The following is a 26,016-nucleotide window of genomic DNA, read 5'->3' on the forward strand; positions in this document are numbered from 1 at the left end:
TAAAAATTTTTTGAAAGGCATTAGGACGTTTCTTCATGCGCAGTTCAACTGCAAAGTTCATCGTAGAGGCTTCACTTTCACTTCTCACCGCAGAGATGTTAACATTACCTCCGTCACATTTGAACACGTGTACGTCAACTAATGGTTCGCGGAATCGAACCTTCTTGAAAAATGGTACTGGTTCAAAATCAAAAGAGATTGATTCAAGAGAATCGTGTAACTGTTCAAGTGAATCGTAGATATCTAAACAATAAATTAATAAATGTTTAAAATAAAATTGACTTTGAACTAAAATTTATACTTCTGTTCGCTTTTCAATAACCAGCGTTTTAGCGTCAAAGAAAACAAAGAGGCTAAAAATTGTGGTTATGCTAACGATTTTAACTCTTAAGGAACGGGTTCTGCAAATATCCGGGTAAAATCAGTCAAAAAAGCGCCACAGTTGAACCGCCATAACTTCTGAGGAATCATACTTTACGAAGAGGATTAATTGGGTGCCCAACATAAACTGTTTTGCCCTACTTTTTGAGAAGCTGATTATTTGTTGATTAAAAGAGTGATGTTAAAAAAGAGGTAAAGATAAAAAGTAAACATCAGATGCTTGTTTCTTTTCACGTACCTTGATTATCAGAATTCAATTTTGCTTTCTTTTCATCATACATGCTCATCACAGCATCAATAAACTTTTCGTCGTCAACTAAACTTTCCACACTTCCAAACTGACTGCTCCAAACGCTTACAGAATTGTCTTCATCATGTCTTCGTGCTGGAAACAGTTCATCAACCAAATCATTCGTACTGTTATCACACAAAGGTACATCAATCCTGCCGAAGCTGATCACAGAAGCAGTATCATCTTCAGCATCACCACGGTCATCGTCGTTGCTGTTAAAAGACATCTGTACGCTGTATACGATCGGCAACCGGTATTTATGTTCATAAGAACGCTTTTTAAACATCGCTTCAGCAATATTAACTTCCATTTCAGCTACTTCTTTTAAACACCACAGATTAAACTAGTTTAGTATTTTCTACTTAGATACGTCTTCTCTGTAGCAAGGTTTGATTGAAACCAAAGAATTGTCAATCCGTCGATGCAATTTAACGTCATCGAAAACTAAATTGACGTCAGATATCATGACTTATTCAAAATGACGTCATATGTTACTCCAGAATATGTAGACGAGGAGGGAATGGTAAAGTACATTTTCGCTTAGAGAAACTGGACAAACAATATAAAACTATAATACTGCAATTCGTTCCTATACAAATGTTGACATGACCAAAGTCATTGCTGCAAAACGTTTTATCAATCAAGTTTCACAAACCCAATTTTTATTTTTCTCGTAACGAATATACGCCTTGTTTTAAAGCACATTGGAGTAACAAATGTCTCTTTTGCGAAATATTTCTTGCTGTATAAAGCCAACATCAGCTGCTAATTTCAACACGTCATTCCATATTATCGACCGAGTTAAGTTTAAAGAACGAGATACAGTAGCGATGCCAGATTATTATATTTTGTTACAGTAGAGTCTCCATAACTCGTACGGCCAGGGGAAAAAACCGTTCGAGTTAAGGAAACGTTTGAGTAGTAGAGGTTTTCAAGTTTTTTCAAAATTTTCCCCTTATTTGCCTACCAGATGAACAAAAACAGTATATTAAGTACGTAGTCTTATTTATTGGGGGTTCTGGGTTGGTGAAATACAAAAACAGAGCGTTTTAGTTGCTTTTTGCTCAAATTTTTTGAAAAAAATCAGTTGTAATTGATTGTTTACAAGTATCATCATAATCTCGTTTGATGTTTTTATTCAAGTCCCTTAGGGAAGCCAACATTTCTTCCCCAAATTTCAAGAAAACGTTTAGGTCCTCAAGGACGGTGATTGCTGAACGCACTTTTTCGGCCGTTGGTCTTGAAAGATTATCCTCATCCTTGTCATCGTCATCTTCTTCATCCTCCTCATCTTCCTCATCTTGAGTTCCAGTGATATCAGCAATGATGTCAGCAGTTTTTAGACTTGTATGGGATGTGCTCACTTCGATATCGAGATCAATGAAATCCTCAACTGATATGGTAGAATCAATATGGTCAGGAAACCTTCGTTTTATGTACGAGAGATCAGCATCGAGGGTCGGGATTGGGTCCTCTTCTACCTCGCTACTGGCAAGGACTTTGGATGGATCGTCATCTTCGTTGATGGCATTTTCAGCATCCTTCTGGGAAATTCCTGATTTCCGAAAACAGTTGGTAAAGGTTTGGTTGTCAATATCGTCCCACGCTTTTCTAAGCATGAACATAGCAGCAAGAATTGAGAACTTCGGGATAGAGACTTTTTCATCCAATGCTTTTATCAACTTGCGGACTGCTAACGATCGATACTTCGCTTTCAGTGCACGAATGATTCCTTGGTCCATAGGTTGAGTATGCGACGTTGTATTCGGAGGAAGGAAGATTAATTCTACCCATTCCAGCTTTTCGACATGAGGATGAGCGGTGCAATTGTCAACAATCAGAGCAATTTTTCGTTTAGAGACGTTTACAGCTCTCCTAAGGCATTACCAGCAGCTAACCCAGTAAGTCTGACTTTACTATGCTTTCCTCCAGAGCACTTTTCACCTTCCATGTGCAGAGATTTATTTGGAAGGCATTGGAAGAAGAGCCCGAATTCGTCGGCATTGAAAATATTTACCAAAGGATAGCGGGACAAAATGGTTGGTAAGGTTGTCTCTGACCATGGTGCTGTCATCTTCCAGTGACAGATCATCGCCGGCGATGGTTTTGAAGGATACGCCATACCTGAAAATATAAGATAAGAAAAATGTGTATCTCCCTTGTTCTATCAAGTGTGATTAGAGCTTTAAGCTTTCCTTGATTCGAATATAAAAGATTCGACTTTTCTAAATTTGTTTACTTTGTTTTCGGAACAAAATTTTAAAAAAAGTATGGATGCCATGAAAGTCAAACAAGTCCAAGAATTAAAAGACATTATTTGCTGCAAGGAACTTCCCATCATTAGGCTCTTACTTACGAAATCAACGCTTTTGTAATGGGTTATCATGTTTATAAAAGTAACTGGACACCCTCTACCAGAGACGAATTTTATGGTTTTTTGGAACCGACAAATAAAATGGATAAATATGCAGTTGCAGTTAAGAAAAATGATGGAGAAGTCATAGGTCATCTACCCCTCGGGAAGTACGGCCGTTTTATAAAAGTCATTTTTTATTTTCTCAAGAATGACAGCTTCAATGTTTGCAAAATAACAATTACTGGAAAGTCATTAAATGCTGGTGATGGTTTGGGGATGAAAGTTCCATGCAAGTTATCCTTCATCTCAGAAAAAAAGTCTATTGATATTTTGCAAAGACAACTACCAAAGCTATTGTAATATTCATAAGATTTATATAAATTTAAATATGAAAGTATGTTTAACCAACCTGGTTTTCCATTTAGCTAACCACCCTTGTGAAGCTTGAAACGACTCAACACCCAGTTCTTTTGCGAACTCAAGAGCTTTCTCCTTCAGAATCACTCCACTTATTGGAATATTTTCGCTTCTCATCACAAGTAGCCACTTATGAACAGCCTTGTTTACATCTTTAAATTTTTCAGGTTTTGATCTCTTAGAGATTAACCCTTTGTTAAACTGTTTAAAGATTTTTTCCTTATTTTTTTCCACGTCGACAATGTGCTTGAAGGAATATTGAAATCTTTTGCAACATCCTTTGGAGCAGTTCCTTTTTCAAGCTCTTTGAGGGCACTGTATTTTATTTTACAGGACTTGTTATCGGCTCTACTTCTTTTTGACCCTGCCACACAGACGCCATTGTCAGATTGCTATGAAATTCTGTTTTTGAAAATTGGATGAGAAAGCGTTGTCGTTCGAAACACAAACAAAACATTTGAATCATCCATTCGAACAATATAAGGCCCACAACACACGTCAACATTAAAATATGAAAATGATAAAGAGTTAAATGATCAGGAAAACTTATCAATTTTTTTCAAAATGCCACAAAATTCGAGTTATGGAGTCAAAAACCTTCAAGGGACAAAATAATCTGTTCAACTTAAGGGAACATTCGAGTTTCTCGAGGTTCGAGTAACAGAGGTTCTTTTATTGCGAAGCAATTGAGCTTTGCGAGCGAAGCGAGCGAAGCGAAATTGTGGAGCACGTTTGCTACACGCGAGGTATACCAAGAGAATTATTGAGATTCTCAAAATTTCGATAGAAAAAAAATCATATAAAATCAGCGTAAAGAAATGGGACTGATATTTTTGCACATAAAGCTAGGGTATTTTTTTTTCTAATAAAACAAATAAGTTTGGACCGAGGGGTTAAAGTATAAGTTTAGTAAAAAATGCAATAAGTACGGCTCGTACCCCCCCACCCCCGGATTTTGACCCCCCCCCCATCTTTTGGTCCGGATTATACGTCCGCCGAACTTAAACACACAAAGAGGAATATGCCGTGAACAAGAAACGGTAGTCGGCATTTTAGACACGTATATTTTACAGACCCAAAATATGCCTTATTTCTTTGTATTATAGCTAATTATGGTATAAATAATTAATTAATTACTTTGCAATTTTGCTTCTAATACTATTATAGTTGTATTTTAATGAAATATAATAGTATTAAAACGGTTTTCTTCTTTTGAAAAAATTTATTGCTAGTCCTGTTTCTAATCGACTTTACTTGTGTATTTTAAGCTTTTTTGTTGCTGTGCTTTTTCTGGAGATTTTAGTTGGATTGGAAAGCTCCTGTGTAAGGTACCCTTTCCTAAAGAAAAATTGAAGTAATTTGTACAATTATAACGCACCGAGCTGTGTTTTATTTTATTGTTTCTAAGAAGATGTAAGAATACAATATTATCAATTTTAATTGGTTTTATCCAAATCAAGGTAAGGCTTAATCACAAAAGGTAGCTAGCTAGCTAGAGCTCAGTTTTGTATAAAAGAATTGAAAGTAATTTGTATATATGGAGAAGCTGTATTACTACCTAACTGATAGCCAGATATAGGAAAACCTGTAGCTAGGGCGCAGACAAAACAAATAGCTCTGGGCGATAGAGTGAGCTGACCAACCGTTTTTTATCATTTTTTATTTATTATATAAGTAACCTGTTACAGTAATTAAAAAAATATCCACTTTTGCTATCAAACCAACAGCAATGTAATTGTCAATAGGAATTAGTTTTCCGTACACCCTCCCTGAGAACAAGGTTTAAAACGACATTAAAACATTAAAACTGTCATTAAACAGAACTTCAAGGATGCCCAAGCCGCACCACGTCCTCTAAACGGCGTGGGCATCTTCGAAACTGCTTGTAATTTTAGAACAAGGGTGCTGATAAGCTGCATACGCCGTATAACGTGCAGGCGTTTTTGGGCAAGTTTAGCGTTTTGCAAAAAAATTGAAGTATTCACCCGAAAAAACCTGCATAGACCATAAAGTAAACTATGTGGTAGTAAAGTTCTTAAAAGAACTGTTTTTGATGGTTTTTGTTAAAATTTACTTGATAAATAACTTTTAATTTTTATTAACTTCTTTCTCTTAAAGCATCTTTTTCCAACTATCGTCCACAAGGTATGTTACAAGGAATTGAATTTTGAAAATGCTCCAGGCAAGTTCGGGAAGGTGCGGGCGGTTTTGGAAGACAATCACTAATTTAATTGGAAAAGTTGCCCGAACTTGCCCTTATATATGTGGCTGTTTGCAGCTTATTGACACCCTCTTATTTTAAAATATTCTCAGGAATAATAGACCAAGAGAAATTACATCACAGTTTTTTGTCCACCGCCCACGTGTGTTTGAGAACAACCCACATAACAAAGTTCATTATTTTTTAAATTATTTGTGTAAAAATTACTATTTCATTCACGATAAACCATTTGTCAGTCATTTTATTCGCCCAACAAAGAATCCTATCCAAGGTGCTTTTCTATTAGTGCTGAATTTAATAATTGACATGGTTCAGCATAGTTTTTAAAAGGGTCTGATTGCAAAATATGATTGCCAAAGTTCAGCACTTGTAATATTTGTGTATTTGTGTACTCAGCTTCTAAAACACACACAAGAGACAATATAATTTCCTCTGGGTGATTACATTAATGTTGGTTGAAAAAAAAACTGAATGATGAGAAGCATATGTTTTTAAATGGGTCTAGGACAATAAACTTATTTAATTTCCCTTGGCCTTGCATCAATCAAATTCTGAAAAAATAAACACTTCTAAAATGATTTTGTCAGATTTGGAAACTGTTGGTATGGTTGGAACTTTGCGTATAAAATTAGTAAAGTTGCCAAATTGTTTAGTTTTTTTCTTTTATACTTTTCCGAATTAGCCTTAATTATTTATAAGATGAAAAACAGTGCTTTCAATTCCATTGACTTGGCCATCCCTTAAAGGCACTGGAAGCTTCACTATATGAAAATGTTTTCTTTTTCTTTTAGATTGTGTACAATGGGAGTGAGTGATGTAATCTTCTAATGCGTGTGGTGAAAAGAAGGCGAATCCGTTATTGTTTTTCTGCCCAAATTTGAAGCTATTTAATAAATCTTGATAAAGTTAAAAAACTGTTTTGATTTGTTTGTTTTTGTTTTAATTGTTTCCCGTGAGTTTTCGAAATTCGTTCCAGCAGATTCTGTGGCTTCTACTGCCGGTATTTTTACGTGAAAAAAATACTGTTTTGTTGTGAGGTCATTTACGAAATCGTTACGTTAGGACCAACTTCTGCGGGTTGTACAACTCGATGTATCACATATCTTTCGGAATACTGCTAAAAGTGTAATTTTGTATTGCGCTCTTTACTTTTACCAATCTGTGGGAAAAGGCGGTACAAAATTTAAACACGCGTTATTCCTTTTTGTTAGTTTCGCGTAATCTAATTTTCTCGCACATTTTGAAAAGAATATCCCACGCACATCAAATACTCGCGCAGTCTACTCGCAAAAAAAACTGTTTTTGAGCAACGAATTGTTCCGCAGAGCGTTCATTTTCCTACCTCGTCCCCAGGGTTCTTCTATATGATATTCAATTTTGATGTATTTCGGAAGATGTTAGCGCCAAAGAAACAAGAAGCGCTAGGGACAAAGTATTGGATAGTTTAATTTTGCTTGCAACTTGCGAAATGCTTCGCAACCTTTTTTTTAATTTCTAGTAAGAGTTTATTAGGAAATTTTCACGGTGCCAACGAATTCGTTCGAGTTAAGGAGACGTTCGAGTAATAGAGGTTCGAGTTATAGAGACTCTACTGTATTATCTTTAGTACTTTAGTACTGGAAGCAAATATTCCAACCTAACTGTTTTGTTCATCTAAAAGTGTTGTTCTTCAAGAACATACACTTCATATTTATCCTTGTCCTCGCCTGATTTTTACTAATCTGAATACTTATACAGGATGTAGCCACTTCAGTATTGAAAACACTTTTATCAATGTGGGTCCTGTGGCTTTGAATTACGCATACACCGGTATCACAAGCGAACTACATGACCGTATGGTCACGCGATGTGATTGACGGTAAAAAGACTGGAACCCTGGTAACGAGGTTGGGGAACAAGCTTCAAAAAATAGATATCGGGCAGGCCAAATTTCTATAAAGAAAAATAACAGGTGGATTGACTCACTGACGCGCAAAATGAAATCAATACACGCAACAATTTTCACAGGAAAAGCCTGGTGAGATAAATTTAATTCAATTTATTTTACCAGTAAGAAAATTTGTAAAATTACAAGTTTCGTCCATAAGCCTCAACAGTAGAAACGGCGTGTCGAATTTGTGCTTACATCACTTCAAGATCTTCTATTAGCAGCAATTTTCATGACACCTTCAGGGCGCAGGTTTGACTGGGCTGCATTAAAAATTACAAACCCTCTTTCTATACGTGTCTGTAAAGTGCGGACGGGAAAGGTGTCCCATGACATTTTGCTTTTTTGATCATTTTATCCGTTAAAATTGTTTGCCGCGTTCTGTAATAATGGCCCAGCGGTCAAGAGACCCTGGAGACAAGGACTGGCAGTTTTTTGTCTCGTTCGCGCAATTCAGGGTTAAACGAGTCAAACATAACAACAACAACAAAAATGGATAAAGTTGTGTTGGTTTGGTGGTTTGGTTGTGGACAACAAAGATTTTTAATTTCTTATGACTTTTAAATATCCCTTTCTATATTTCATTTTATTGTATTTCTACTTATGATACCAGAAACAAGGCTAGAGGATGTGAAAAACCCCAAACAAATGTGGACTAAAGGGGGATCTCTACTGTAGCTAGCTAGAGGTGTTAGCTATAATAGATATTCTTCGGACCCAGGTTAACATGCTTGAAATTATACACTAAGTGCATATACCTCTATTAGTAGCCAAACATTTAATATTTTAAAAGAAATGACCACTCAAATCAACTGCACAGTGAAAATGTTACAATGCTGTTGAATATTAAGGTCAAATCCTTATAAAATTTAAAAACTTTAAATTACAACAAATTCTAATAACCATAGGTATTCAAAACTTCCTAGTATATAACCATTATTTAAATAAATTTTTTTTGTTATAATACTTTTATTGAGATTTGAGAAAAGGAAATAAAATGCAAATTATTGGCTACAATTCCTTTACATATATATGTTTTAGGTAAGTTTACTGCCAATAATATGCTAAATTTTCATACAATGTTACTAATTTTTTATTATTATTATTTCTTAAGAAAATGAAAAATTTTCACATTGTCCAAGGCCAAAACTTTGTTAACTTCCTTATTATAATACAAAAAATAAAAATCAACGTAACTGTGAAATAGGGTATACACACTTGTTATTCTGTGACATGCCTTCTATAACCAGTATCATTTAATCTAAATATTTTATCAAGTTTAGGTTTAACTCTACAGCAAAAAAAATCTTTATTCTATTTGCCTATAAATAGGGTGGCCACTACTTCTAAAATATTACAGAAAATAAAATACACTACTGGAAAACACTGCTGGAAAAGTTTAAAAACTCCTGGAAATTTTTTTCCATCAAGGTTTATTCCTTTAAAGTATCTCATACTGAACAACTTGTTTATTCCTTTCTCTCTTTTTTACAACTTAGACTACCATTCTTGACCAACTTGGATTAATAAATTGGCGATCCATCTTCAATGTATATATGTACAGTTGATCCTTGTAGGTTAGAACACTTATACATACAACACCTATAAATGTATAAAAGGATTCAGAAAACCCTGTAAACAAATGTCATAGATAAATAGATATCCAGGACTTGGATTCTGACATGAGTCTGCAACTCTAATTAGTGCTGAGAATCCTGTAAGTAATAGACATTTTTATGTGTATATATAAGAAGTAACTCACGTAGTTAAAAAATGCATATTTATATAAATTTGCTGATTCCTAAATTAAAGAGACTACAACAGTTATTTTTACAGCGTTAAAATTTAAGAATAAATAAATAATTCAAAGAAAAAGAGAAAGCAAGACATGTCCCTACATAATTAAAATTCTTTTAAATTGTTTTTTTTAATGTTAATCCTAAAGTAATCTATTGTTAAGTTTTCTTGGAATAGACATGATAATAATTATTATGATGTACAGCCCTTATATATAATTAGAAGTTTTTTACGTCGTCAATAAAACTGCTGACTTGAGATACATTTCAACTGATTTGCGTCGGCAATATTTTTTGGTAGTGAAATTTTTCAGGTGGAAAAAACTCACACCATTCACCTTGTATTGGGGCTAGACTTCTCATAAATTAGATGCATGGATCTCCTAAGATAATGACAAATAGAAATGGAGTACAAGTCTCATTGACATACCTTCTCTATGGTTAACTTCGCTAAGTTAATATTTCACTACCAACTGGCTTTTTATGTTTCGAGTTAAACTCATTAGGTTGGGGCATATAACGTCGCAGAAGTTGCCAGTGACATGCTTCGAAAATGCTTGTCAAGGGCACAGTTGAACATGAAGCAAAACTGTACAGGAGACTCAAATGTTAGAACTTCGCAGAACGTCTCTCCTCACAAAACTGAGGGTAGGGCTGACTTATTGCCTGCTGTGTCGTGTGGAAGAGAGAACTTTTGGATTTCTTTTAATACGATATACATTCTTTGTCGATTATTAATGCAAATCGATTGGCACCGCAGTATTTCTGTAGCTTGAATGATTTTAGTTTACTGATAATGGCTAAACTTACTGAAAATTTAGTGTAATTTTTCTTCAGTCGCAATGAGTTGGAGTAGCTCAAACAATACCACAATTGCTTTTTTTTTTAAAAAATTCACAACAAAATTACATTGGCAGTTGTTTTGCCGACGAACTATGCTATCTTTGTATTTTACGTCAGCAATTACGTCAACAGTGCCGAATGCTGACGCAAATTACAGAGGATTCTTTTCTCATGTTTTTATAATTTTATTATTCATTCTTATCTGAGCATTGTGTGTATAATAAAATTAGAGTCAATAATGGGAAAAACATAGTTTCATGTGTGTCATATTTTGAGTTGCCAAACTGTTGCCGTGCAGCCCTAAGTACATCGTATTTGTGATTAAAGTGATCTTTTGCCTTAAGTGAAAAATGCACAAAGCAATTAATCCACTTTGATTTATACTGTGTGTAGATGCTGATGTGAAAATCTACTATTGTTTTAGTTTCACAAATTTACTGACTTCCTGACTCGAATTTTGCCTTTAAAAGTGGGTTCGATCACGTGATACTAACCAAAAATATTTTTACAGGTGGCTTAAACATGTCGACTAGTCTGCTATGAGGTTAAACAATTTAATTTTACAAATTGAATTGGTTCCTTCTCATTTGTTAACTACTTCGCAGAAGCAGATCAACACTTTTGACAAATATGTGTGAAAATAATTGTTAAATAATGATCCCTTACTATAAATTTTTCTGTTCTATTTATAGATATAATTCCAGTTATTAGCTACCCCTATGATATAATTTATAGCATGTCAGGGTAAAACATGATTATGGTAGATCAACATTTAGGCAATAAAGAGAAAGTGCACCATTCTGGTCCTGTAAAAAAATAATTTGTTGTTTTCACTTTTTTGTTAGTCAGTTGGTTAGTAACATACAGTATTCATGCTTTTGTAAGAATGAATGTTAATTCTGTCCTTAATAAAGCTTTTTATAAAAGACATGTGTGGACTATATGTAAATGCAGTGATGCCCATCATAAGAAAAAAATAAAGATTGGGCTAAAGGCTTTTTTGTAAGAGTTTGAAAAAAAATAGTTTGCTTTAGATAAGAATGTAAAAACGAATGGAGCTAGAGTACTAATAAAAAAATGGATGAATTGTCACCAAAAAGGGTCTGTATATTTTAAACTTTCTATAATGATTTTTTAAAAAAATGATTAGTTTAATATTATAGCTTTCTTTGTTGACCTAGGAAATTAAGCAAGGCAGGAGAGCAGGAAATCCTTTTCAAGCAGGAAGCCAAAGATCTGGTGGAAGTGATTCAAATACTAGCGTCCAAGGAACTGTATGTATTTCAAAAACATTTTTATTTTGAGTGGAAAGGAAAAAAGGTTACTATTAGATTTTTTTAACCCATAGTGGGACTGTCAATAAATTTCATTAAAATACTGTTTTAGTCACCACGTCCAGCAAGAAGACAAGGAGGTTGGGCAGAAGATGCAAGTAAAAAGAAAGGGTATGTTTTGCATTTCAAAATGCACTCTTTTTTATTAGGAAACATGCAAGGCTTCACCGTGTTCCTAATTAAATGATGTCTAAAAATCTATCTGTTATAATGAAAACAGTTTTTCCATTTGGGATTTTTATAGAAGAACATATATAATTATGAGAAATTTGAGATTTAAAACAGTTAAACTGTGATAGGTATACAATTTCTATATGAATACTATTAATGTATAGGGCAGCAAACCTTATTTTTAAGGAATATTAGATGCCTTTTGGTGTTTTTCAATGTGTAATGTACATTTTTGTGTCTCTAATTTACACAAATATGCATGAAAATAAAATTTCTTGTCAAAGTTATTAGCTACATTGTGAAGATCTATCTATTTCAATACTTAAGAATTTCTTTCTTATTTTTATAACATTTTAAAATATATCAGACAAAAAAAACCCACCAATTTAAAAAGCAAAAGGCTCAAAGATTTTCCAAATCGTAATCTTTTCTGTTCAATTTATAATTAAAGTCCATATGATATCCATCCATATGAAGGTGAAAAATGTATGACAAAGTATATTACAGACACAACCTATGATGTATTAATCACAAGGGTTTTGGTTCTGTAACTATGACCTTTTCATCTTCTATATTTTAATAGCAGTGTATAACAGGAATGACAATAATTCCTGCTCCCTAAAAGACCAAAGTAAGTTTGCATTTTACAGGCCATTGTTTTTCGTAGAAATTCCTTGTAAAAGTAGGCTTTAAAACCCTAATAAGAAGTTTTTTACAAATCATGCTAAGCTTGAAAGGATTCAATCCCAAGCCAGTTTAATTATTTTTTGTTTAAGGATTTTAGTCAACTGGATGTAACATAAAGTACACATGCTTTACATTTTGTTGAAGAGCTACATTCATGGGCATCCATTATCTGTCTTTTCACTTTCTGATTGTACCTGTTTAAAGGTACAATCAGAAGTTGGACCATTTAAACGTTATTTAAATTTTGTACTTATTAAAAATAATATTTAATGTTTAGAGAGTTTGATGAAGATGATGACGATGGGTAAATAATATAAATTTAAATTTTAAAACTTTTAGTAAAGTAACTAGTTGTAATCATATAAATTTTAACCTAAAAAATATGGTTTTGTGAAGCACTCGCAATAATGCACAGTCGTACTGGGAAACGTTTTCAGACTAAATGACATTTTCAAGAATAGTCTGCATTTTTCATCCTTTTTGTTTGTCTGTCTGTTTGTATATTTATATGAAAATGACTTCATATGGGCATTAGCTCCAACCAGTCATCGTAAAATAATTCTGCATTAATACGCTATTTGCTTTATGCATCCGTTAAATAATTAAGTATATATGTAAGAAAATGCCTTCACATTTGGTGTTTGAAAAACTACTTTTACATTAGTAAATTTTGCAAAAAGAAAATTTGTGGTATGATTTTATTTTTAATTTTTGCAAAATTAAATTTTATTGCAGTACACAAAAGGCAGTTAAATTTACCATAAAAATATAGTTAAATCTTGTGCTTAAAACCTGACGTAAAATCTAAAGGAAGTTGATAAATTCTTACTGAAGTGTTTCATAAATTCAAAACTAAAAAAACTAGTTTTATATAATATAGTGTGCACATCAAAGTTGAAAATGCATAAACATGTAACTTCATAATTCTTAACTTAGATGTTGGCACCATTGGCAGCCTCCTCTACCTTCGAACACACACCCTCCCCCTCCCCCACCTTTGAACACACACCTTCCCTCTCCTCCACCTTCAAACACACCCATAAAAGCAGTACCAATCATAAAAGTATGTTCTAATTTCTTTGTTTCTACCAGCAATAGAGAACTTGCCATTTATCACCTCCCACACCCAAATTAATGTCGCCCCTTATAAGATCATAACTGTTTATTGACTGATCATCACTAAATAAAAACTACAAGGAATGTTTTGTTAGGTTAAGGCTATCAGAAATATCAGTAAAACACAATTTTCCTTAGCTGTCAATTATGAAAAAACTTTTTACTGCGCTGTTGATATTTACTTCAGTAATATTCATGTATGTGATCTTATTTTTTAGCAAAGGAGGAAGAAGTGATAACGATGATGAGTAAGTCATTTTATTTAAATTTCTAGGAATAATTTTCATGCCAAGATCATTGTTATTATGGTTATTGAAGGAGGCAAGATAGAAAAATTAAAGATTATTTGGTGACATCTCGACATGATGGAATATTATCTTGCTAAAGAGAAAAAATCTGATTGGTTGGCATTTTTTGAATTTCTTGCAGTAATTTTCACACTCGGTTTTTTTTTTTACTTTTAAAAGGGCAGTCTATAGTTTGTTTTACACAAATAAAAAAATGGATCAAATAAAAAAGATATTGTAGCAAATTTGAGTTTTTTTTTTGATGTAATCTACACACGAGGGAACTATATTCAATGTAGCAGTCAAAAAATTGTGACAGTCCTCAAATTAACTTCTTTATATTTTTTTCACAGCGAACGACTGAAGCATGACGCGACAGTGTTGTTAGATAATGATGTTGATGACATACCTGTCATTCCAGATCTAGAAGAAGTTCAGGATGATGATATGGCTTTACAAGTGGCTGCTCCGCCAAGGTTTGCATATTGACTAGTTGAGCAAACGAACTTTAAAATATCGCTTCTTTTTTTTAATACCCAACTTTTTTCTTATCGGTTATAATAAAAACAAACAGGACTGAAATCAAGACTTTTGCAACTTAAACAACAATTTTTAACCACTCGCGTAATAAAAATTACCCTCCCGTCCACCCTAATTGTTAATTTGTTCCAAACCGACTACACATATTTTGATTTATTAAAAGAGACAAACCTCATTTTCGGTAACAACCTATGGATATAAGCTGTGAATATGTTGGCAAACCATATGTCAACGGTTTACAATAAACACTAATACCAGCCGCATTGGCTCATCGATTACTGTTTGTTGTTCTTTTAATGCGAGTCAAATTTTCAACATTGCTAACATTATTTACGCAAGGTAACTAAGGAAAATACCTTGTGATTTATAGAAACAGAAAACCCAGAAACTCCACCTGCTATCTTTTGTAAGAACCCTCTCTTATCACGTAGAATTACGTAGAATGAAATCTTTTTGCGGTGAAAGTCTTTAAAAGCATCGTCATGTTATACAAAAAACAGTCTTATGACAAGGCAGTCAGAATAAATCAATTGCGTTGTGTTCAAAAAAGTTCAGAAAATTCGCTTCCAAAAAAATAAAAAATACAGCCCCCTCTCCCCTAATTCAGCTATTGCTGACTTCACTCTATTGAGAATGAATCAGAATGAAAATCCACCAACCTTAATGTACTAACACCCTCCCCAACTACTGGTTAAAAGAATTTAACCACCCAACCACTTCTTACCTCCTCCCTCCTCAATAGTCCCTCCTCAATAGTCCCCCTCCCTACAGTTGGATTAACTTTAGTAATAAGTAGTATATTTTTTTGTTTAGTGTTCAAGTCACAAGAGTGGCAACGTATAAAGAACTAGATCACGATTTTGAAAAACACGCAGGCTTGTTGACACTGGTGAGCTTCTTAACTGAACTTTCTTTGTCTATTTTGCGGGAATAATTACTTCTGAACCAATCAGGATAGTAAATTTACATGCATAATTAAACGTGTTTGAAGTAATGCGTCGTAATTTTCTTTTTTCATGAACAAGCGAGTATGTGTGTAAGTTTGCTATGTAAAGCTTGTGTGCAAATGAAGTTTTGTCTCACTACATCAATAAACTTTAAATATGTTTAAAGAAGAGAAAAATCAACCCTTTACCTGAAATATTTAACTTTCAATTTCGCAAAAGCCGAAAAAATATCAATACACCTTTCCCGAACTTCATAAATTATAATAATTATGACGTCGTCCAAAATTTCATATAGTTTCTATGCTCTTTAAAAAAGGATATTCAGATATCAAATTATCATGACAAAACTGTAGGTTTAGAGCAATATAATATTCTGGTTGGATTTTATTTTAATTTAAAAAAAAATAATTATTTTGAAACAAGGCTATTCTTAGAAAGCTCGGCTATATGAATGGTTTGACCGTAACTTTTAGCTGGCAGTTGAGGCACTTAAGGAACAGAGATATTTACGAAATTAGGTAATTTGTTCTACTTTTTTATAAGGAACTTAGGGATGGGAATTATTTTTAGTATCGACCTCTTTAATTAAGTTTAGCATAATTAGGAAATTCGGAAAAGGTCTATTGAAGTGTTTTAATTTCTCGATTTTACCATTTTCGGAATTTTAATTTTGCAAATTAAACTTTTGGATAAATGCGAAACGAGATAAGTAAAATCCTGGAAATCGGAAAGTCAGACATTTTGTTGGCCTTTTATGCAGTTTGATAAAAAGCAATTGTTTTTAGTATCTTCGCAAGTGCAAACCATGGTTTTGAGATTTAAAGTTTTTTTAAAGAACATCATTTTTTTAAAGAAACTAATGGAAGTCTAAGCCTTTCGTCCCAACTCCCGGTTCCTACGGCACTGTTAGGTGTGTTTAACGGTGTTGTTAAATCTCAGCGAGGGTGTACCAACCATAACAAAGCATTTAAACTACTATAAACAAACTAGTCCTGAATCTATTAGTGATTTTATAAAAAGTCCCCATCACTTGCGATACTCAGTACTCCAATAATTGTATTGATAAAGTTACTAAGACTTATTTCTTTGTCTCATTTTTTCACCACAGGACGGAGATATCGATTTAAAACTTTTGGGAAGTGTACTTTCCCCTGAAGCAGAAGTAATCGAGGTAAAGACTTTTATTGTTTATGTTGATATTGTTTATTTTAATCCAAGGTGGTTGGCTCACACTATGTCTAATGTCTGATTTGATTTTTGTTGTTGTTTTTGTTGTTTTTTGTTTTTGTTGTTGTTGTTGTTGTTCTTGAAAAATGATGTTGTGGTGTGATGCGCTAATCTTTAAATTCTAACCAGTCACGAGATATCGAAAGACCATCTTATCCAACAAGCTGAGGTTGATTTCGATTAAAACGCTATGGATGGGAAACATAATGTGGTTAAAGCCTGAGTCCATTTAAAATTTGGTCACTGTGTACACTTTTTCAACTTATTAGTCAACCCTGATACTCAAATTTCAAACCAGATGCAATCATCTGCCCCTGTTCTATCTCTTTGTGACAGTAGGTAATGTGTTTTAACACGTGATATACTACGGATATACACCTGATATACTAATGATATACACGTGGTATACTACTGATATACAGAGAAACTTAAGAATTTCTGTTTTATGAGAAACACGATTTTCTTAATTTGAGGCTGAGATTATATGTACTCTCTACTTCTAACTCACAAAATTTTGATAAAATTGCATAGTTAGGTTGACAGATGGACAGGGATTTATTTTGTTGAACTAAATATGGGTATAAAACGATGGTCTGGCTGAAAATTGTCAGAAAATCTCCTATAAAGTTATTGTTACTGTAAAGGAAAAAACTCACTTGATGAGTAGTCTCAGAAAAACCGTTATAATTTATCAATACTTTCATATTTTTTTTTATTTTTTTTTTGTTTTTGAATGTTTAATGAAAGACTTTTTTGATGGTGCTATTTTCGTGAGATGTTAATTTTCCAAAAAGAAAATAGTGAAATAAACACACACCATTTTTTTTTCACTGTACGTTTTAAAATGGCTTCTTTTTCCGTACTCGTGGTCGCAGACTTCTCGTTTTTGCACCATTATATTCAGCATAAATTAAATTCAAAAAGGTTCCCGGTTTTTTCTTTCTAATAACGTCGTTATGAAATTATTTGTAATTATATGTAATCATTCAATTATTTTCATGCAATATAAAATACGTCATTCGAAAGAGAATTTTTTTTCTATATGTCTTGAATTTTTGCAAAAAAACCTAAAAAAAATTGTTTCCTTTACAGTAACCTTAAGAAATATCCAGGCTGAACCCAAAGATCATGTTTCTTATAAAAAAACGTGTATCACTCAAAACTTTAAGCGAAATTATTACAAGCTCGTGAGCTTGTATTAAAACGCAAATGTGTCCTACAAGAATGGAAATATTTGCCTCTCTGAGCACCGACACGGGAGTAGTCGAGTGTTCGAATCTCATCTTGGTAACTATTTTTACTTTTTTTTATCTATCTGCGTACTGCATAACAAATATTATTGCCTATTCGAATAGCAAAATATGTCGTGTCTAACTTCGTAACAGAAATCACAGCTTTTTGTAAACTTTTTTCGCGAGGTTGTTTACGTATATCATACGTCTTGTTTTAAGCTTAACACTCAGGTTACTAGAATTTCAGAAGGAATTTCAGGACATAAAATAGAAAGAAATGTTATAGGACAAAATTGAGGATATGAAATCCTCTACACTATTCTAACCATCACCAGCCATTCAGTAATTGCCCATTGAGGTGGTAAGTTTATGTGTATTCAAAACCAAGCTGTGGAATTCTTCTTTTAGGACGATAAAGTGTGGGATTGGGACCGCATATTTACAGAAGTGGCTTCTGATCTTCGTACAGAATGGGAAAAAGCGAAAGTTATTTCTGATAATAAAGATTAACTGAAATTTGTATTTATTTATTTGTATTTTTAATATTTGTCAAAACATTTTTATTGTACATTTGTTTTTGTCTTGGAATATATAAGTTACTCCGATGATGTCGCGTTTTATCCTCATATCAAAAAACACTTTTTTCCATATTTAAAAAAATGACGACAAAATTGCTTTTGCTTCGATATTTTTGTCTAGGATTGTAGACTAATACGATATTTACTTTGATTCTTATAAAACAAAGGTGTTGCATGCGTTTTACTGTAAAAGTATTTTTACTGCAAGAGAAGATTGTCTTGTAGGACGTGACAAAATACCATTCAAAATACAACTTCGTATAACGAAGAAAAAATGAAACACGGAAAACTCATACTATAAAACTCATGTGACAGGAAAAGTCTAGAAACAACCCGTCATTGCAGAGTTTCAGAGATGAACGATTTTACAGACTGAAGATATTGCAATGTCAGCAAAAGTGATAAGTGTCATGCGCAGTATGCGCAATTTGCGCAATGCGGGAAAAACAACAACAAACACGTGGTGAAGCCTTGCGGAATTTTTTGCGTAGTGCAACATGTCAGGTAAGTTCATTTAATTTGAATAATCTTAAGTTTGATTTCTTTATTTTGCATTAACATTTTCTCTTTTTTATTTTAGCTAAACCATTTTTTCCAAAAAAAAAGAAAAAGAAAGGTCGATGATTCTTGTGATTCAAGTGGGAATGGAACAGTGTGTGATTTAATTGGAAATGAAAATAGCAAGTCGCCTTTTATAATTTTTTTTTTGTTTTATTCGCTTAGAGTTTTCTTACGTTGGGTGGAACCTCATCGCCGTCTGATAATTTTCTATTTTAATTTTTATTGTTTCTTCTATTCCTTACTTTATAGACTCTTCTTCTGACGACGACTTCATACATCCAACGCCACAAGAGAGAAGAAAACAGAAAGGTGGAAGAATTGTTGAAACTGTTAAAACAACTAACTATATCAGGTAAAACAAAAATTTATGTTATCTTTTTCGACAATTATTCGATCGAATACAGTTTGGTTGTAAATATTCTATCCAAAAAATTTGGCGCTACGAACATCACGGTAGGACATAAAAACCACGCGTTGCAGGAGGATGGTATGAGTTGTGGTGTTTTGACATGCTACTACGCCAAATGTCTTGTTAAAAGTAATCTTTGTTTCAAAAGCAAAATAATTTAAAAATTTTAAGAAATAGAGTGGGGATATTTAGTACGCTAGCATGATCATATATTCGGCGCATCAATTTCACATACGTTTTTATAGATTCATCAGTCAGATTTTCGTGAAATAATTTTATTCATTATTCTTTTCAGGAGCCGATTTGACTAAGAAATGTAATGCAACAGAGTATCGCCGATATATCTTCCAAAACATCTCCGGGAGTTGTTTGAAAGGCGTGATCAGTGATAAAAATAAGTGCAAAGTAAATGTACTATGTATACTATACTACATCAAATATTGTATTTATTTCATATTTCTCACTTGACTCATGTCTACCTTTTCCCGAAATTTCTGTCAATTTTTCGTTTCCGGGGTGCAACAAGAACGAGGATAGCGAGTGGATCCAAGAGCTCGCACTGGAAAACTCACGTGACAGAGAGCTCACACTAGAAAACTCCTGTGACAGAGAGCTCACACTAGAAAACTCCTGTGACAGAGAGCTCACACTAGAAAACTCCTGTGACAGAGAGCTCACACTAGAAAACTCCTGTGACAGAGAGCTCGCACTAGAAAACTCATGTGACAGAGAGCTCGCACTAGAAAACTCATGTGACAGAGGGTATATCGGAAAACTGGGACGCGGGACCCTGTTGAGTCGGGACTCGAGACGCGAGACTCGAGACGCGGGACTCGGGACCCGGGACACGGGATTCTGACATTGTGACGTGGGACGCAATGCGGCAAAATTTAGATGATACAAAATACTGACCCACGCTATAATAAAAAAGATCATAAAGTGAGCATTTTTTATAAATTTTGTTCTATAAAAAAGTATTCCTACTGTGAGTGTGGGTGCTGTGAAAAGGTGATTTAAAAACACCTAACATTTAAAAGTTTATATACACATAGTAGATCTTTAAAATGCTTAAGAAGTAAGATATTTTATTAAAAAAAAAGATGAAAGAAATGAATATGCTATTAGCACCGTTATCTCACGAGCCGACATTTTGCTGCACCAGCTATATGTCTCCCCAGGGTATTTTTCACATACACGTGTCTCTATTATTTAGGTGTTGAAACAATCAAATGACTTTTTTGAGCTATGAATCCAGGTGTGTTAAGTTTCCAAGTTAGTTGTAGCAGTTTACAGATATTGTTTTAGAGTTATTAATATCGAACATTTAAATTAAAGAAAAAATGAACATGTCACGGTAAGTGTTTTACATATCCTTTTTTTATTAGAACAATTTTACAACAACAATGAGGCTGAAATTTTATGAAAAAAATAAGAACAGAATAAGAACAATGGCAAGGCATTCTCGTCCCCAGAGCTCTTTGAGATAAACTCGAAAGTTTATCTCAAAGAGCTCTGGGGTCGAGAATGATGGGAAGGCTGAATTTTTTTCCTACCAAAAACACTATAGTTTATTTCAACCCGGGATGAAATCAAAAGAAAAACACGTGTAAGCACAATTATTTTTTCTTACCAGGATGAGGTCGTAAAATGAAATACACGCTGTTTTTTGTAAGAATAGTGTTTTTTCGTTTCAGCCTCAATATTTTTTTACCAATATCAACCTCATATATTCTTATATTCTTAGCATGACTACACATGAAAAGATATAATCAGCCTTGATATAATAAAATTGCTATAATTTTGTAGAGTATATTTTACTACAACGGACACATTACGTTGTTGCGGATAAAGAAGTTTAGTTTACTTGATATGAAAAAGTAGAGCCTGGACATAATCTTAGGATATTCTTAATTTTTGATCCGTTTTTGTTATAAAGAAAAGCGTGTACACGCAATTTTATAAGAATTTACTTATAAGAACATATTTTATAGTCTCAACTTTTTGTTCTAAATAAGAAATTTTTATGATGCACACATTTTGATTAGAAGTTCAATTTTTTAATGCATATATTTAAACTGAACTTCTTTATTTGTGTTCTTAAGATGATCTTAAAACAGTGTATTGTTCCTATTTTGTTCCTATTTTTCAACCATTCGCAGCCTCTTTTTCTTTTTAAAAAAATGACATTTTCTTTCATTTTCCACTTTTAGTTCTTTCGTCGTGAATGCGATCAAAGAGGACGACGTTAAGGTACACGCGATAAAAGGGGATGGACATTGCCTGTTGTATGCCATAGAATTTGCGATGCAGATAAAAGGCATGCTCGCCATTCCATCCATACAAGGAATAATTGATATGATCCGATTTGAACTATTGAAAAATTTCGATTTCTACGCTGAATTCATATCGATATAGAGATATCGACATACTACATCAGTTTGATGAATATGCGCACCAAAAACGATACGATAGTGATATTGTGGACATGGTTCTACATGCTGCAAGTAACTGCTTACGTTTAGCAATAGCAGAGGAATATGTTCTACTAAACTTAAATAAAATAGTGCCAAGGAAAACGCAGTCAAATGAGACCATCAACATTTTGAAATTTAGAGATCACTATGATTTTTTAGAATTTGGTAAATTCTTTGAATATTTTCTGCAACCTAGATTCTAGATCTTTTTCAAGCAGAAAATCAAAAATGAAACACGAACGTAAAATTTTAAAAACCTGGGAACGAGGTTGTATATTATGCTTTATTGCTTTTTATTTTATGGTTGTTGCAGTTACATTAAACCAAGCAATTGAAAGTGATGAGGCAGGTGAGTATTTGTACAAAGTTGCAACAGCAAAAAAGCAAAAATAAATATCCTAGCAGATTTTAACAAGGAAGCATATGAGAAAAGTGAGACCCGATACCCTATGTGATACTCGAGACCCGATATCCTGACCCCGATACCAGAGACCCAATACCCTGACACCGATACCCGAGACCCGATACCCTGATTTTTTTTTTTATTAATTTTTTTCGGCGATGTTTTATTTCAATAAAAATCTAATTTTTTCGCATTATTTTCTTGTTTTTCAACCTAACATATCAGAGATGATATGTTAAGTTTATTCGAAGCAAGACGTACGTACGGTCGATCGAATGAATAATTAATGAGGAAATCCAGATTAATTTTAGAACGCATTTTTATTATATTTTACATTCAATTACAACTACAATGGAATCTAGGTATGTTCTCTTTTAAATAGAAATTGTTTTTCGAGTAACTATGTAATCTCGCCCAATTTTTCTTCTAACATTTCATTTTGAAAAAAGTGAAGTTGATGGAAGCGAGAATTCAGAAAGTAAAAGGAGATGGTTTTTGTGCACTATATGCAGTGTTGGGTGCTATGAAGCAAAAAGAATTTAGCGCGATACCTTCGTTGGATGGTCTCATTGAAATCACAAGATATGAACTCTTAAGCAATTAAATTAACCATATACACAAAATGCGAGTGAGTCAATCAACTCAATGATAAAACGGAGCAAAGAAAGTGGAAAACTAACGTTGAAACAAACAGTGAAATTGATGCAAGATGAGGTAAAGAAGCAAGAAGAGAAAGTCAAACTTGCTTTAAGTGGGAAAGGTGGGCTATTTGATACTTTACTTCTAAACTATTTTAGTTTGAATCAGAAGATCTATATTGCAATCGTACTACTAAGATGAAAATATATGCTTACTCTGATTCAAAGAACTCTTAAGTTGTGTTTTTTTCTATATTCGACGAAAATTCGCCAAACATTTTCGTCCGGGACTTAAGTTTAATTATTTTTCCTGTGTCTCCATAGGGGATTGGAAACTGGGAAAGGGATACCAGCAGTTCTTTATAATTGAGAGCAAATTTTACAACATGATCCCGACCCAAAGGAAAGCTGAAATCGATAAGTTCAATACATTCTTGCCCGATGCTGAAAAACAAGATACATCACAAAAACCTGATATTATTCAGAAAAAAATGGATTCCAGAGTCGATAGTTGAAGAAATAATGAAAGATGCCAGATTGTTAGCTGGTAACAATGAAGATGTCATCGAAGGATTTGGCGATACATATTATGTTAAAAATGCTAAAAACGAAAAACAACCATTCACAGTTGGAATAAACAAGAAAAAAAACATTTTAACTTGTTGTGAAATTTGCTATCGGTTTAAAGGTTTCGGAATATGTGCGCATACTGTCTGCATAGCATTTAAGTTGAATGTGGTGGAACCTTTTTTAAAGCAATGCGAAAAAAAGACAGCTAATGTCAGAAGCCTAGTAGACTTTTCCAAAGAGAAAAACGCGGGCAAAAAGAAAACGAAGGCAACTCAGAGAAGAAAAGGGCCAGCTAACGTTAAAAGGTTCCAATCACAAATTTAATCAATCCACAAGCTTCTGCACAAACGAGAACACCATCAGCGCAACCTATTCCACCTTCAGCAACAGTTAATAACCAGCACCACCTGTACCAACAGATAATGGTTATGTCTTGTTCCTACTCAACTACACCCACAAAAATATATCAACTTGCTATGGTTGTGGAGGAAAATTTCAGTCTAATATTCCATCGGACAATATAGAAAGTTTAATCGTGGTTTCGAAAACTAAAAGGAGTTATTTCGACTCTGCAACGAAAAAACAAACATTCTCTAATGAATTTAAAAAAAGTCTATTATCACTTTAATTATTCATGTTTGATCAGACAAAATAATTTTTTTGATGCTAGTTTCATTGTAGTTCCTGGTGATATAAAACCATTCTTGAGCCAGCAACATATTCGCATATTACGTGCAACAAATATTTCCGTATAATGAAGAAATATATACATATCAAAATGTGTTTTTATTATCGTTCATATTCAAATAAAAATTTTTAAAAAATAATAAAAAAAAAATCAGGGTCTCGGGTATCGGTATCAGGGTATTGGGTCTCAATGTCAGGGTATCGGGTATCACATAGGGTATCGGGTCTCACTTTTCTCATATGCCGTGACAGAGAGCTCACACTAGAAAACTCATATCACTTCTTGATCTTATTTTACTCTTGGTGCCGTCCTGTTATAAAAAGGAGTAAACGGGCTCTAGGGAGGAGGCCGGGTCCGCATTTTCATAAACTACGCACAGCATACATTTTACAAAACAAAAAGAATTTCGCTTTTTCTCATTGTTGATAAAAGACAAACATATTAAAAAAATATTCGAGCCTCTGCATTCATTCTTTTCGCACATTATGACTGCTTTTCAAAAGAAATTCTTTTTGACCATCAGGAAAATGCCAGGAATTTGAACAAAGAAGGAAAAAAATGGCAATTCGAGCTCTATCAAATTTTTAAATTCTTCTTGAAAACTGTTTGCGATAGTTTTCATGGATATATTATTTACACTGGGTTTTCCCCTACTTCTCATTACCATGGTTTTAAATCTGGAAGTTCAGATAAATTGATGTCACAAAAGTCCCCCCCATCCTGCTCTATAAATCTTATTTGCAGTTTAGGAAGAAAACTATATATATAAAGTAGAACTTAAGAAATATTTTTTTCATAATATCATTACACTTGTTATTATCATACAGTTAACACATAAAAATTTACAGAAAGTATCAAGGGATGCTTGGTCACACTCTAAAGACAACCTCAGAGAGATAAGAGAATGGGACAGATTAAGTAATGAGTACTACGTTTTTATGTGGTCTCTTGTCAATTTGTATCCAGGGTAAGAAAGACTTTTTTCGTTTTTCTCTTCCTGGGTTCAAATGACAAAAGACCAGGTAAAACGTAGTATTCTTTGCTTAACCTGTCCCGTTCTCTTATTTATATTTCCACAACCATGTTTAGACTCTCTTCCTGATGTTTTTTTATTTCCCTATTCCTGATTGTTGATAAAAAGACAGATGAGCTATACAACGAGCAACAAAGTACAAGTAACGACAAGTGTCAGCGAGTGAAAACAACTCAGTTGTCACTCGTTGTTACTTGTTGTTAATTGTCACTCGTCACCTGTTGTACAGCTCATTGTCTGTTTATTACCAATCAAAATAAAAAGTGAGAAAAATACCTCAAGAAAAGTGCCTAAGCATGGTTGTCTAAATATAATTTGTCTTTGGGGGTGCTACACAAGCATGTGAGCCTTATTTCTTGTATAAAGAATAAGTTCACATGCAATGCAGCACCCCCATAGATTCTTTAACAAACATGTCAAAAGATTTACGATAACTAATGCTGTTAAAGTTTGGATTTAAGTCCTTCAAAATGTCACATAGTTCTTTCCAATCTTCTTCTATCTCCACTAAATTGGTTCCAATGTGTCCATTATGTACTTGTTTGTTTCTGTAGTTCTTGAATCTCAATAAACATGCTCCCATACTATAATCATCTTTGCTTGGTGGGCGTCTCCACCCATTTCTAGGCTCTGGAATAGTCGTACAATATTGAATTAAAAGCACAATTAAAGTTACGTCGAACTTTGACGAATCTATTTTGTCTGTGCTTGTTGGAAATATCATCTGCCATTGCTTATGATTTAAAACTTTCTTTCCCCGAAGGCTTGAAAAAGGTTTGGATGATTTGAATTGCTGAAGTTTGTAGTATAAATCACGAGGATTCCTTGGAATTCCGTGTTTAGCATCATGGAGTATCTCCAGCAAATATTTTCCTTCTTTTACAATAA

General features: G+C 33.5%; 2 protein-coding genes and 1 long non-coding RNA gene across 4 annotated transcripts; 2 read left to right on the forward strand and 1 right to left on the reverse strand.

Moving 5' to 3' along the window:
- Positions 1-1,737: 1,737 nt before the first annotated feature.
- Positions 1,738-2,415, reverse strand: LOC130640706 (tigger transposable element-derived protein 4-like). Its single transcript, XM_057447221.1, has one exon. It carries the CDS (start codon positions 2,413-2,415, stop codon positions 1,738-1,740), a length of 678 nt encoding a protein of 225 aa, XP_057303204.1.
- Positions 2,416-4,466: 2,051 nt separating this feature from the next.
- On the forward strand, positions 4,467-6,590 carry LOC130640756 (uncharacterized). Its single transcript, XR_008982387.1, has 2 exons — positions 4,467-4,906; positions 6,459-6,590. It is a non-coding gene; the product is annotated as an uncharacterized LOC130640756 (long non-coding RNA).
- A 1,465-nt stretch (positions 6,591-8,055) lies between these two features.
- On the forward strand, positions 8,056-18,379 carry LOC130640757 (intraflagellar transport protein 43 homolog). 2 transcript variants are annotated; one of them, XM_057447295.1, is made up of 10 exons: positions 8,056-8,137; positions 11,268-11,334; positions 11,415-11,507; positions 11,620-11,678; positions 12,703-12,729; positions 13,760-13,789; positions 14,182-14,304; positions 15,182-15,257; positions 16,424-16,486; positions 18,183-18,379. In XM_057447295.1, exons 2-10 carry the CDS (start codon positions 11,311-11,313, stop codon positions 18,282-18,284), a joined length of 597 nt encoding a protein of 198 aa, XP_057303278.1. In that variant the 5' UTR covers positions 8,056-8,137; positions 11,268-11,310; the 3' UTR covers positions 18,285-18,379. The 2 variants fall into 2 exon arrangements, with proteins under 2 accessions (XP_057303278.1, XP_057303279.1); XM_057447296.1 differs by lacking the exon at positions 12,703-12,729.
- The last annotated feature ends 7,637 nt before the right edge of the window (positions 18,380-26,016 follow it).

Source organism: Hydractinia symbiolongicarpus, chromosome 4 (genome assembly GCF_029227915.1).
Source record: "Hydractinia symbiolongicarpus strain clone_291-10 chromosome 4, HSymV2.1, whole genome shotgun sequence".
Lineage (NCBI taxonomy): Eukaryota > Metazoa > Cnidaria > Hydrozoa > Anthoathecata > Hydractiniidae > Hydractinia > Hydractinia symbiolongicarpus.